Source organism: Cetorhinus maximus, chromosome 16 (genome assembly GCF_964194155.1).
Source record: "Cetorhinus maximus chromosome 16, sCetMax3.hap1.1, whole genome shotgun sequence".
NCBI lineage: Eukaryota > Metazoa > Chordata > Chondrichthyes > Lamniformes > Cetorhinidae > Cetorhinus > Cetorhinus maximus.
In genome coordinates, this window is record NC_135894.1 from 69,553,910 (window position 1) to 69,566,846 (window position 12,937).

Here is a 12,937-nt window from a genome sequence, read left to right on the forward strand (position 1 = left end):
AGTTGTCGGGAGGATTGCAAACTGTTGTCACGCTGGCAGGAATCTGATTTTTTGCTCTACAGATTCTCCGCTCCCGCCCACCATGAAACCTGCCACAGACAGGATAGGAAAATTCCACCCGATGAGTCTACCAGTCCTGTTTGTGTATTTTGGCAAGGAGGTAGAAGCAGGCTGTACGGGGTTGGGGTCTATGAGGTGGAGGGAAGATCCGCAGAGGAGATGAGGTCAGTGACAGACCTGGAAACAATGGTGTTGGTCATGGTCCAGGGACAGGTAGGAAGGAATGTCTGAGGGTTGGTGTTCAGCCTCTGCAAGGTAAAGGTCAGTACGCCAGAAAACAGCAGGACCACCCTTGTCAGCAGGTTTGATAACAATGTCAGGGTTGGACTTAAGAGAACAGGGTGCAGCAAGTTCAGAGGGAGACGGATTGGAATGAGCGAGGGAGCAAAGAAGTTAAGATGGCCGATGTCATGCCGACAACTCCCAATGAAAAGATCAAGAGCAGGTGCAAGGCCAGAGGGAGGGGTCCAGGCGGAGGGAGAGTATTGGAGACGAGTGAAAGGTTCCATTGGGGGATTGGGAGAGAGGACTCCTGCCCAAAGACGTAAGTGCGGAGGTGAAGGTGATGGAAGACGAGTTCAGCATTGTGTAAAGCCCAAAATATTTGAGGTGGGAGCGTAAGGGAATAAAACTGAGTCCTTTGCTGAGAACGGATCATTCAGCATCAGAGAGCAGAAGGTTAGAGGGTATAGTGAATGCAAGACAGAGGTGAGATTAGAAGAAGGGAGGGGGTCAGAGAGAAGGGACGGGAAGGATGGGCCCAGAGGGCATCAGTGCCATAAGTTGGTGGAGCTCATGTTCCTTAACACATGAAGGAAGGGAAGTTGTTTCTTTGTTAAGGTATCAGGTGAGACGAAGAATGAAACTGGGGATCAGGATCTTGGACAACTGCACTTCCATGTCTTCCCTTTTCTTCAACCGAGGATTCCACCCCACTGTGGTTAACAGGGCCCTCAACTGCATCCAAACCATTTCCCGCACTTCTGCCCTCACCCCTTCCCGTCCCTCCCAGAACCATGATAGGTCTCCTCTTGTCCTCACATTCCACCCCACCATTCAAAGAATTATCCTCTGCCATCTCCACCAACTCCAGCATGATGCCACCACCAAACATCTTCCCCTCTCATCTCCTGTCAGCATTCCATTCCCTCCCCAGCACCCTGGGTCCACTCCCCTATCACCCCCAACACCTCATCCCGTTCCCATGGCACCGCTCCAAGCTTTTGCAGGTGTAACACCTGCCCCTTTACCCTCTCCCTCCCTCACTGTCCAAGGCCGCAAAAATTCCTTCCAGAGGAAGCAGCGGTTTATACCTGTACTTCTTTCAACTTAGTCTACTGTATTCACTATGGTCTCCTCTAAATTGGGGAAACCAAACAAAGACTGGCTTACCACTTTGCAGAACACCTCCATTCAGCCCGCAAGCATGATCCTGGCCTTACGGTCGCTTGCCATTTCAATTCACCACCCTGGTCTTATGCTCAACATTTCTATCCTTGGCCTGCTACCATGTTCCCAACGCAAACTTGAGGAGCTGCACCTCATCTTCTCATTAGGCACTTTACAGCTTTCTGGTGCTGGTGTAGCCCAAACTGAGCACTGAACAAGTTTTAAGAGTAAATGCCACTGGACAGCAGTCGATAACACCTTCCACTACTCTGCTGATGAATGAGAGTACACTGACAGGTCAGTAATTGGGGGTAGGTAGCAGGGATGGGTTAATTTCATGAAGTGCTCCAACTCATTCACTAACTTTGACAGAGAATATAAAAACTCCAGAAAACAAGGCCACGAGTTTCTGCTGTAAGTATCGCAGGTGATGGGAAAACGCTTCAATATTCAACCCTCTAGTTTTTAGGTGCATTGGGGAGCAAAGGATGTCAGGAGATTTACCATTACTGCTAACATCTTGGGCTTTGGTAGTGGGAGAGTGGCGGCCTGAGAGTTTGGCAGAACTGTGAAGTGCTGCAGCATTGCGGCTGAAGTCAATGAAAGCTTCTGTTGAAATATTTTTGTGCACGAATGTTCCAGAGTTCTATTTTTTTTTTAGGAAATTAATTAATTTTGATCCGAAAATATAAACTAACCACAACCGCCTAGAATTAGTTCTTTCATCGAAAAGTTTCAGAGTTCAATTTTGGTCGTCTTCTATAAGTAAAGATCATTTTGCAGCAGGAGGCTAAAGTAAAATATTCCAGTAACAATCATGACTTTCAAGTTAACTTGTTGACAAAGAAATTGGTCATAAATTCTAAAATAAAGGGTATGATGATAAAAGAAATTGCTTCATTTATCTCATTCTGTCTCTGCTTGGCTGGCTCATCCAACATAGATAATTTTTCCTGGTTTGCTAAAGATGCAACTCAAAATTCAGCATTAGCCCTTTGGCCTAGCATTAGTCAGCACTTTGTTTATTTAAAAAAAATAAAAACTAACTTCCAAATAATTTTCAACTCTACAAATTATTGCACTACAACCAGAAAATAGAATGCTTGCTAAACTAATTTTTTTATTTAACAAGTTTAACAGGAACAATCATTCAAAACACAAAATGAACACAGGAATTTAGTGTCATTTTTCCCACAAAACAAAATCTGCACATCTTTAGATAAAGAATAGTATTTTTTAAATACGTATTTCTCAATTTCTCATTATCAAATTACATCATTTGAAAATTGCAAAGGCTTATGCATTTTTCTATGAAGATTCATCTTTCTTTACATTTTGCAAAAAAATGATCTTAGCTTGTTACAATCATGCAATTGTGATCATTGCAAATACTATCCCCGATGAACTGCGCAGTTTCACATTGTGATATTGGGGTATTCCCACATCTAATGTATTACTTATGCTACATGCGCAAAAATATTTGCAACAAAACATCAAGTTAAAACAAATGCTGTATTAAATGCTTTTCTTTTTAAACAGTCTTGAATATTGTTAAATACATTTACTGCTTAAAGCCTGGAGATGAGCGGGATGGAAAATTCAGCCACGCAGCCAGAGCACCTCTTCCTCTCCCAAACTGTGCTGCAATGGGATAATCCCTCAAATTGGGTGCTGAAACACAACTTTTATCTATGGTATACAAAAAGGCATTATTTCACGGTAAGCTATTGGTTGTATCTTCTGTTAAATAAAAAAAACATTTTAATACTCAAATGGTTGTAAGCAAAGCTAATTACTGGCAAACCATTGGCCCATACCTAGATTTGTTTTTTTTAAGAGAAACAAATTGATTCATCATTATACAAATTAAACATGCAATTCCATTACCATGTACATTATTTGTTAAAAATCAGATACAAGTTTCCCATCATTGGAGTACAATGCAGAGAGCAGACATGAGTGCATTTATTTGTGTACTAGACAAATCACTTGTTTTCACTGGTTTCGGAATCTCAGAATCACACGGTGCAGAAGAGGCCCTTCGGCCCATCGAGTCTGCACCGACACACGAGAAACACCTGACCTACCTACCTATTTACCAAAATTAATTTTAAACTGTTTGATAGTTTTTAGAACCTTACAAGTTGATTCTTTCAAAGTAATACCTGTACATGGTTATTTAAAACATTGAATTATAGATCTAGCTTTCTCATGATTCAAGGTTTCAACATTATCCTGCATCATCTCAAAAAAGCCATTTACAACCGAAGGGCCAATTCAAAATATATGGTGGCCATGACGTTTAACCAATTGTTTTTTTTATTCTTTCACAGGGTATGGGTGCCACTGGCTAAGCCAGCATTTATTGCCCATTCCTAACTGCCCTCGAGAAAATGGTGGAGAACCACCTTCTTGAACCACTGCAGGCCATGTTGTGTAGGTACACCAATAGTGCTGTCAGGAAGGGAGTTCTACGATTTTGACCCAGCAACAGTGAAGGAACAGCTACATAGTTCCAAGTCATGATGGTACATGGCTTGGAGGGGAACTTGCAGGCGGTGGTGCTCCCATGTGTCTGCTGCCTTTGAGGAGGTAAAGGCTGTGGGTTTGGAAGGTGCTGTTGAAAGAGCCTTGGTGAGTTGCTGCAGTGCATCTTCTGGTTGTACACGGTGTAGCCACTGTGCGTTGGTAGTGGAGGGAGTGAATGTTTAAAGGTGGTGGATGGTGTCAAGCTGCTTGAGTGGTAAGAGTTTGCACTGATCCAGGCAAGTGGAGACTATTCTATCACACTCATGACTTGTGCCTTGTAGATGGTGGACAGGCTTTGGGGAGTCAGGAGGAGAGTTACTCACAGCAGAATTCCCAGACTCTGACTTGCTATTGTCACCACAGTATTTACGTGGCTGGTCCAGTTCAGTTTCCGGGTCAATGGTAACCCTCAGGACGTTGATAGGGGAGAATTCAGCAATGGTAATGCCACTGAATGTCATGGGGAGATGGTTAGATTCTTGTTGGAGATGGTCATTGCCTATCCCTTGTGTGGCGCAAATGTTACTTGCCACTTAACAGCCCAAGCCTGAATACCGTCCAGGTCTTGCTGCATATGGACATGGACTAGTTTGCAGCATATTGGAAGCAGCAGAATCTTACATATTTTGTGATGAATTACAATGAATATTACTACTACTAATAACTCACTGGACTGAGATTTGATTTTTACTGAACTGAGCAACAGTTCAATTTTAGAAGAAAAATGTCCATCTAGGTCAAATGGCAACAAACCGGTCAATGTTTTGCATATACAATAAGTTCCATATTTACTTTGCACTGAATTGAAATTTAGGATAATTAAAGCAGTTTGTAAGTATTCAGGAAAAAATCATTTCTGCTTACCACTGGAGACGCTAGAAGTTGTAGCTTCAATGGGCGAATGAAAATATCGTCTAGTCAAATTATTCTCAGTAGGTTTTGACTGCTTTCAAAAAGATCAGAAAATTATTTTCAATTTTACTTTGTTTTTGCTAAATTATTCATTTAAAAGTCCTTTCCGGTGGTTTACATAAATTAATCTTCCCCTCCTAAATTACGACATTTTCTCACCAAACCTCTGGGCTACAGCTCCACAGATGTTTGCACCCGGTATCTTACCCAATTAGCCATTCTTGACATGAGAGCTTATAGAAGAATTGCCATGACAGCCATCACAATAGAGCCCAATCTCAGCTGTAGCAAAAGTTTGCTTGTATTTTCCACTGGGGAGATGCAGGAAAGCCTGATTAATTCTTTCCCTCTGTAGGATTCATAGTGCCATCCTAGTACAGATCTGCTGAATCATCATAGATCATGGGTTAAATTTGGAACCTTTCTAGTCTGCATCACTGCGCCTGTAAGTTTCTCCAGTGAGCCATCAGGGTGACTATTTAATAGATCTCAAAAATAATTTTTTAATATATAGTGCCAGCAATCTTCCTGACAGATTTTTTTTTTAAGGTATATCTGGGAAGCTCCTTTAACACTTGTTGAAAACAAAGAACACAAAGCGTACAATATGCTTGAAAAATTCTGACTCCCAGTGACATGAGAATTCTATTTATAAAATTATTCTTTTCTAACTTGGACACAAGGCAGATGGTGCTAAAAACTTAATAATAGCAACTACAACATTAGGCACAATAAGTGAAATTTGTGATCAAACAATCCCCCATTAGGTATTCAATAACAACATACCACACATCTTCCAGCACCCATCTTAGAAGAGCCACTTAAGTGTGACAACTTCATTTCTCTCAGAGCTCATTTCTATGGTCTCAGGATGAGAATTATGACTAGTTTTGCACTGTGAACTACCATTGAGTAATACTGGGCCAAGATTATCTTGGATTCTAAAGGAAGCCCCCAACACCCAGAAAAGATCCTTCCCTGTCCTATATTCACTAATCTTATACTTTTTTTCCCTTTATTCTTTCAAGGGATGTGGGTGTCTCTGCCGAGGCCAGCAGTTGTTGCCCATCCCTAATTGCCTTTGAAACGAGTAGCTTGCTAGGCCATTTCAGAGGGCAGTTATAGGAGTCAACCACTTAGATGTTACACCAGATCCACAACAAAGTCAGACCAGGTAAGGATGCCAGATTTCCTTCCATTAAGGACATGTATTATGATACAGCCGATGGTTAAGGCTGAGTTGCTCAAATCCCAGAGGGAAACTTGAAACAACTGTCATAACCCATTTTTGCAATTTGTGTGTTTTGAGATGTAGGCTTTGAATTCAGTAGTAATAAGACCACCGAGTCTCAAGAGGTTTTCTATAAAACTAACTTAAACATTTATTAATATAAGGAAGATTGTAAGCACATACATGTGTCTACAAAATTACCACTATATCTACAAAAATCCCCTAATTAATCTGACTCTCAGTTATACCCCTGGTAGGGCAACAGTAAAACACAGATTTAAACAGGCCCCTGGCAAAGCACACCCTGGACAGTTGCATTCAAAATGAGTTTCTTTCAGCTCTGGGTCCTTGCAGACAGACTTGAGGCTTACAAGCTGGGGGGGCTTTAGATCTTAGAATCCCTCCTCCTTTTACCAACAGCCTTCTCTTCCTTTATACATATTTTCCTCTTTGAAAGCAAATTCTCATTGTCACTAGGTTTTTTTAAACTTTAAATCTTGTAACAATAAAATCCTTTCATAATACCCACTTTACTAGTAAGCTTTGAAAAAAAATAAGCACATTGGGGAGAATTTTCTCCCTATTGGGCGGGCCGGTCGGGAGCAGATGCAGAGCTGATCGCCACCTGCGATTGGCTGCGCGCCACCATTTTACGTGAGTGGGCCAATTAAGTCCCGCCCAAATGACGTGCTTAGCATTACCCGTGCAGGCGGGGATGGGGGGTGGAGGGAGAGAGTTGGGGCCTGCGCTCTTTCACGCATGCACACAAAATCACGGAGCTGCCTCAAGGAGATTAATTTCATTACGTAAAATTGAAAAAGAAAAAATTATTCAGATGTGTCCCCTCATGTGACAGTGTCACATGAGCTGGGACATATTTATAAATTTTTATAAAAATTTTTATTTCATTAATAAATCCTTCATGAAACCTCACCTCGCCTGTGGATGAGGTTCCATGAAAAATGCGAAGGCCGTCTGGGCTCTTCGCCTGCCCACCAACCTTAAGGTTGGATGGGCAGCCCTGACAAGTACTTTAATTAGTTCATTAATGGCCATAACAGGCCTTTGACAGTTCGGCGGGCACGCAGCTGACTCCGGTGCACGCCCACTAAACTGAAGATTGGAATGGCGCGTCAGCATGCGGGGCCCGCCCCCGCACGCCAAACGGAAGATTCTGCCCATTGTTTCCGAGCTTCACCTGGCTAGGTGTAATATTTAACTCGTTGTTTTGAATGGTCTATTAAAAAATGCAAATTGCCCCCTTTACACCTCACCTTTAATTTCCCTATGTTTATCTAATTACCATTTGAAACCTACTTCTCTTCTATACATTAAAGCTACTAGACCAGTTGGCTTTAATCCAATTAAGACACACACACATAGACACAGACACCACTAAACTCTATTTTACAAAAAATTCCAATAACATTATTGACATTATGATAGCTACTTGCCACGAGTGAACTAGATGGGTTTTTACAACAATCTAGCATAGTCACCATTACTGAGACTAGCTTTATATTACAGATTTTTTCATTAATTGAATTTAAATTCCACCAGCTGACCCAAAGCATTAGCCTGGTCTTCTGGGTTACTAGTCTAGTGACATTACCACCACACCAACATCTCCCCTTAATCTTATGAAAAAATTGCTAGCATTTAGAATCCTTTGGGGATGCAAGATAGCAATGATATAGAAGGAATTTTCAAATTTTGTAATTATAATGGTATTTTATTCAAGAACACATTCACAGCCCGAAGGCCAAAATGCAGTGTAATTTACATCACTGTCAACTTTTTTCTTCCAGAAAGGGGAAAAGGATTTACTGAGTAATTGAAACTATTGAAGGGATACCTGGTAGTAATGGTCCAGTACTAACACCTTAGGGTTCAACTTAGTGCCGTAAGTCAAGTCCTTTTTTGGGATGTGTGCTGATGTAATCTGAAATTTATAGATGGAAGCCAAAGAATCACTGATGCAATACCTAAAATGTGCAATAAAGATGATCAGATTTGATTTGTAGCTACCTTAACCACTCCATTTTACTGAAATACCCATGCACTATAGATCCTTGACTGGATGCTACCAGCACATTACTAAAACATTGTGCAATGAATTGTGGACACAACACAAAAAAGTACCCAAATACAATGATTAGAGTGCAATGATTAGTGCTGCACTGAAATCAGTTATTCTATCACAGCTGCTCTTATCCACTAGAATTACTATTTTGTATTATATTGGTAAATAAATGGAAGCAAAAAGCCTTTCAAACATTAGTGTTGTGCCTTATATAGCAGGCACAGAAAAAACAGCAATTTTCCTGGAGAAAATGTCAAGATTTCACTTACGCATATTTCTTGGTTGTTGCTAAGGCACAGTACACTACGTCATGCTCATCATGCCATTTACACCTTGGGAGAAAGAAATAGAGGTAAACATTTATAGGCTCAATAAATCCCTAAGAATCACACTGACATTATGACTTGGTCAAATTCAATATTTTGCATGGCATAACATTACATCATGCTGAAGTGTCAGATAATACGTTGGAGGCGGTCAATCAGCTAGAATTCAAAAGAGGACATCCTTGCTTTAGAAACTGATTTCCATTAAGTTAGTTGCAGTGAGAGTTGAAATTCTCAGCTGCACAAATTTTAACAAAGCAAACTGGATTAAAACATGGTGAAATGAACATAGAGCATCAACAATCTACTGATCCACGTTTAGAGGTGCTTTGATCATTCCTCCCATAAATAAACTTAATGTAGTTTAATGTTTGTTTTTAATTTTGGGGGAGACATTGGCGTAGTGGTAATGTCACAGGCCCAGGCTATTGCCCAGGGGGCATGAGTTCAAATCCCACCATTGCAGCCGATGGAATTTGAGTTCAATTAATAAAATCTGGAATTGAAAGCTAGACCCGGTAATGGTGACCATGAAACTATCATCGACTGTTGTAAAAACACATCTGGTTCACTAATGTCCTTTAGGGAAGGAAATTTGTCATCCATATCCCCAGTCTAGCCTACATGTAACTCCAGATCCACAGCAACAGGGTTGGCCCTTAGCTGCCCCCAGAAAAGAGCTGGCAAGCCACCAAGTTCAATGGCAATTAAGGATGGCCAAATGCTGACTTTGCCAGCAACACCCATGTCCCATCAAAGAATAAGTAAAAAAAAATGCAGAGTGCTAAAACTTACTTTTGTTGATTGAGACTGCATACATTTAAAAGTAAAATACTACAAGTTAGATATAGCATAGTGAACTAGGTGATCAGAGCCATCCTGGAAAATTACAGCAGGACTAAAGAATTTCTTTTTTGCTCAGAAAGATGTTGCACTCTTTGCTTAGTATGTAGTACTGGAGCAGAGGACAGCTGGCAACACAGAAGGCATAGGAGCCCACTTTGCACCAGTTCCTAATTCAGCAGCATGCGTAACAGAACCAGTTACCAGAGCATGACAGAGAAGCACTTCAGAAGAGACTGCAATTCTAGTAAGCAAGCTGACCTACAAAGATTTGCAGGGGAAAAGGAGTCACCTGTAATGCACTTCCAGTAGCAGTGAAGGTCACCATCAGCCTTCCAGTGACATCAAAGTTAGTAACTAATTTTCTTTTTGAACATTGACACTTTCTTTCTTTCATAATAAATGAATAATGGACCAAAAGAATGTAGTGAAAATTAATCGATTTTATTAAATTATATAGTGGTGATACTGTATGTGATTAATATGTCTTCTTGATACGGTCTCTTATGACTGAAGAACTTCTGTGTTTATTGTGCTCCATCTCCAGTGTTCTTCCAGCTGATTAGTATCTGGTGTTGGCTGCATAGCTAAAGCTAATTAACTAGTTAAAGGCAAAGCTCTGAAGAAGGGTCACATGGACTCAAAACGTTAACACTGTTTCTCTCTCCACAGATGCTGCTAAACCTGCTGAGTTTTTCTAGCATTTTGTGTTTTTGTTTCTAATTAACCAGTTGAAGGGATATAGAAGACCCACTATCTGCGTCTACAATTAACATGAATGCACCTACATCAGCGCTGGAACTCCATTTATGGAGCTGCTAGAAGCTCATTACTTTCCAAAGCACACATCAGGTATCAAGTACAGGCACCTGCACCTCGGTCACCCCAGACATATCACTGCTGCAGGGAGTTTCCTCACCAAAGGTCAGCTTGAGCATAGAACAGCAAGCAGCTATGAAGTCTTGGAATCGTACCTTCCTGCTTGGTTTGTGCTGTAAAGCCTATGTAACTGGATTTTCCACTCCAGTTGTCATTGATGTTGTGCTATTGTCATTAATGTTGTGTTATTGTCAATAGCAGACTACAATGTAGCCAGCCATTACTCCAATATTACGAATAAGGGAAATGGCAGTACATATCTCATGTTAAACTTACCCACTCTACCACCTTTTATTCTTGTACAGAAGGTGGTAAGTGACTCTTCATTATAGTCCTGCTGGTATAGCAGCCACCATTTTGAAAACAGGCCCACTGAAATCAGTTGATGCACTTGTTAGAACTCCAACGTGCATCAGTTGGTCCATCAACCCCCAGTGTCTCTACTGATATCCACCTCATCACTGCTCTGTACCTCACCAATTGCTTATCAACTTCACTGATCTTAAAATGGAAGTGAGTATTGTCTGTGCTAGTTACAACTTGAGCACTTGGAGATGACAGTGCTGTACTGAGTGGTTTTAACTGCAGGATTGTTTTCACAGCTCTTTGAAGGGAGCAGATAGTACACTATGACTAAACAAGCACACTTAGTTCCAACAATACAGCCTAGTTATCTGCATAAGTACAGCATTGTTATGACAATTTTGAGCAGATGAGCATAAGTGTGTGGGTATGTGCATATTCCCATGCTAGCATTTCCCTCTGCACTCTGGGCTGACCATCCCCCTCCCCCGCCAAAATCAACCTCACTGTGCTCCATTACAGAGTCAAAGGATTTGCAAGGCCTAGTTGTTAAAAGCAAGTCTGCTGTTGAGACAATCTCAACAGAAACTCTGCACTGCACTGTTTCAATATTTATATCTATTTAATGTTCAGTGTTTAAGTAGCTAATGAGACATTGAAGGATAACAGATGTAGCATTAAACAAAACCTTGATAATTAAGTGATTAGTTTAAGGAAGGGCAAAGGAATTTCTTAATTTGTACAAATCACTGGAAAGAACACAAGTGGAACTGGGTGTGTCATTCTCCCCAGTCATGTACAGAAACAAAGAGGAGATTTTGTGAAAGACTGTTTGTGATATGGATCAGAAATTGGGATTAATCTGATTCTTAAAAGTGGTGAGAGTTCTAGAAAGTCCAGCACCCTTCCTCAAATTATTCATTTCTTTGATCTTCATAGAGACTGGGGTACTTATATCCTGTATTTTCACTCTCTTGCTAACCAATTTTTTTTTTTGCTGAATCAAGAGATCTATTCCAGTCCAATAATCTGTGTTCTAACAGTCAGGTCTTAACTCTGAGGAATAATGCTCTATGCCCTTTGTAAATTTTAACAAACTTAGAATAAGTCAGGACTGTGCACAAGACCAGCAGCCAATAAGCTTATGAGTATAGCGCCATTCAAGACAGCAAAATGAAAGGAAGTTTTGTTTTACCTAGCTGAATGGATTTCCCTCATGCTATCATTTCTTACATTCTTATGTATTTAAAAAAGGGGTGTATTTTTAATGCACATACCTAGTATTAGTGGCATAATCATAAACCATTACATCCAGCATTCTCTCCATACTGGCTTTGGAAGGTTTTTCTTTTAGTTTGTGCTCGTAAAGTTTTTCTATCAGCTCTTCTAGCTCAAAAACATTCACTGGAGTGCTACTACCTGTTATAAAAATTTGGAAAATTAGGAAATTGACTAATTCTGAAGAAAATAATGGAACATTATCCCAGCCACCCCTATTATTTCTATGAGAAAAGCACAAATATAGGATGTTCTGTGAATAGCTGTCAACCATAGGCACATTGCATTCATAAAAGGGATTTTGCAACCACCAAATAATTTAAGAATGAATTATATAAATTCTGGACATTGGGAGCACCCTCTTCAACTGAATGGGACTGCCCGGAGGGTCAAACTCTCTCTTACCCTTCAAGCCACCACTGGCAACCGAACCTTTAGTCACCTAGTCCCCATGATCTGGAATCCACTCTGTTAACTCCTCCATGCCCACCACTCCTTTAGGATCCTTTTTAAAACCCACCCCTTTAACCACAACTTCAGGTCACAGCTCAATCTTTTCTCTTTAGCTTGGCATCAATTAATTCCTTGCAACAGATGCACCATAGGACATTTTTCTACATTAAAAGGTTCTATATAAATGCTGTACCACTATATGACAATGTTAGTAACCAGGTAAGTATAAATTTTTTTAAAAGACGTCAGATTATATCATTTTTTCCACTAATAATGGAGGAGTACTTCAAACAAAGTGTGCTCACCTGGTGTTGCCAATAGGTACAGTTTGACACTAGTAAAAAAAAATGTATAATGATATCCCAAGTTATACAGCACAACACTCTCAAACTGGGGAAAAGTAGTTTGCATTCACATCTTAGTCACTGGCTGAATGGTGAAATTGTTTGACGGTCAGTTTTGAAGTACGTCCTGACAATGTTTTTGGTGTTAGAAATGTACAGCCTGACCCTCTGGGTCTTGTAAAGATTAAAATGAAGTTCCAAAAGATGGTTTTGCACAGGAAGCTAGTGTTGGCCAACAAGGTGGTCTTACACTTGTCAAATTTCAAATCAGACACAGATCAGTGGTCTCAAAACAAGATTCTTCTGT

The 12,937-nt window shown here is 40.5% G+C and overlaps 1 protein-coding gene across 3 annotated transcripts in view; it reads right to left on the minus strand.

Annotated features, from left to right (window-relative positions):
- Positions 1–2,549: 2,549 nt before the first annotated feature.
- LOC144691962 (protein maelstrom homolog) overlaps positions 2,550–12,937 on the minus strand; it is a 75,366-nt gene continuing 64,978 nt past the window's right edge. For 2 of the 3 annotated variants that reach the window (XM_078560538.1, XM_078560536.1), the window contains exons 8-12: positions 11,833–11,974; positions 8,474–8,536; positions 7,977–8,106; positions 4,843–4,924; positions 2,550–3,138 (exon numbers count right to left, since the gene is read on the minus strand). In XM_078560538.1, coding sequence (XP_078416664.1) covers positions 3,011–3,138; positions 4,843–4,924; positions 7,977–8,106; positions 8,474–8,536; positions 11,833–11,974 — 545 coding nt within the window. In that variant the 3' untranslated portion in view covers positions 2,550–3,010. The remainder of the gene's footprint in view (positions 3,139–4,842; positions 4,925–7,976; positions 8,107–8,473; positions 8,537–11,832; positions 11,975–12,937) is intronic. The other variant, XM_078560537.1, reaches the window with a different exon arrangement.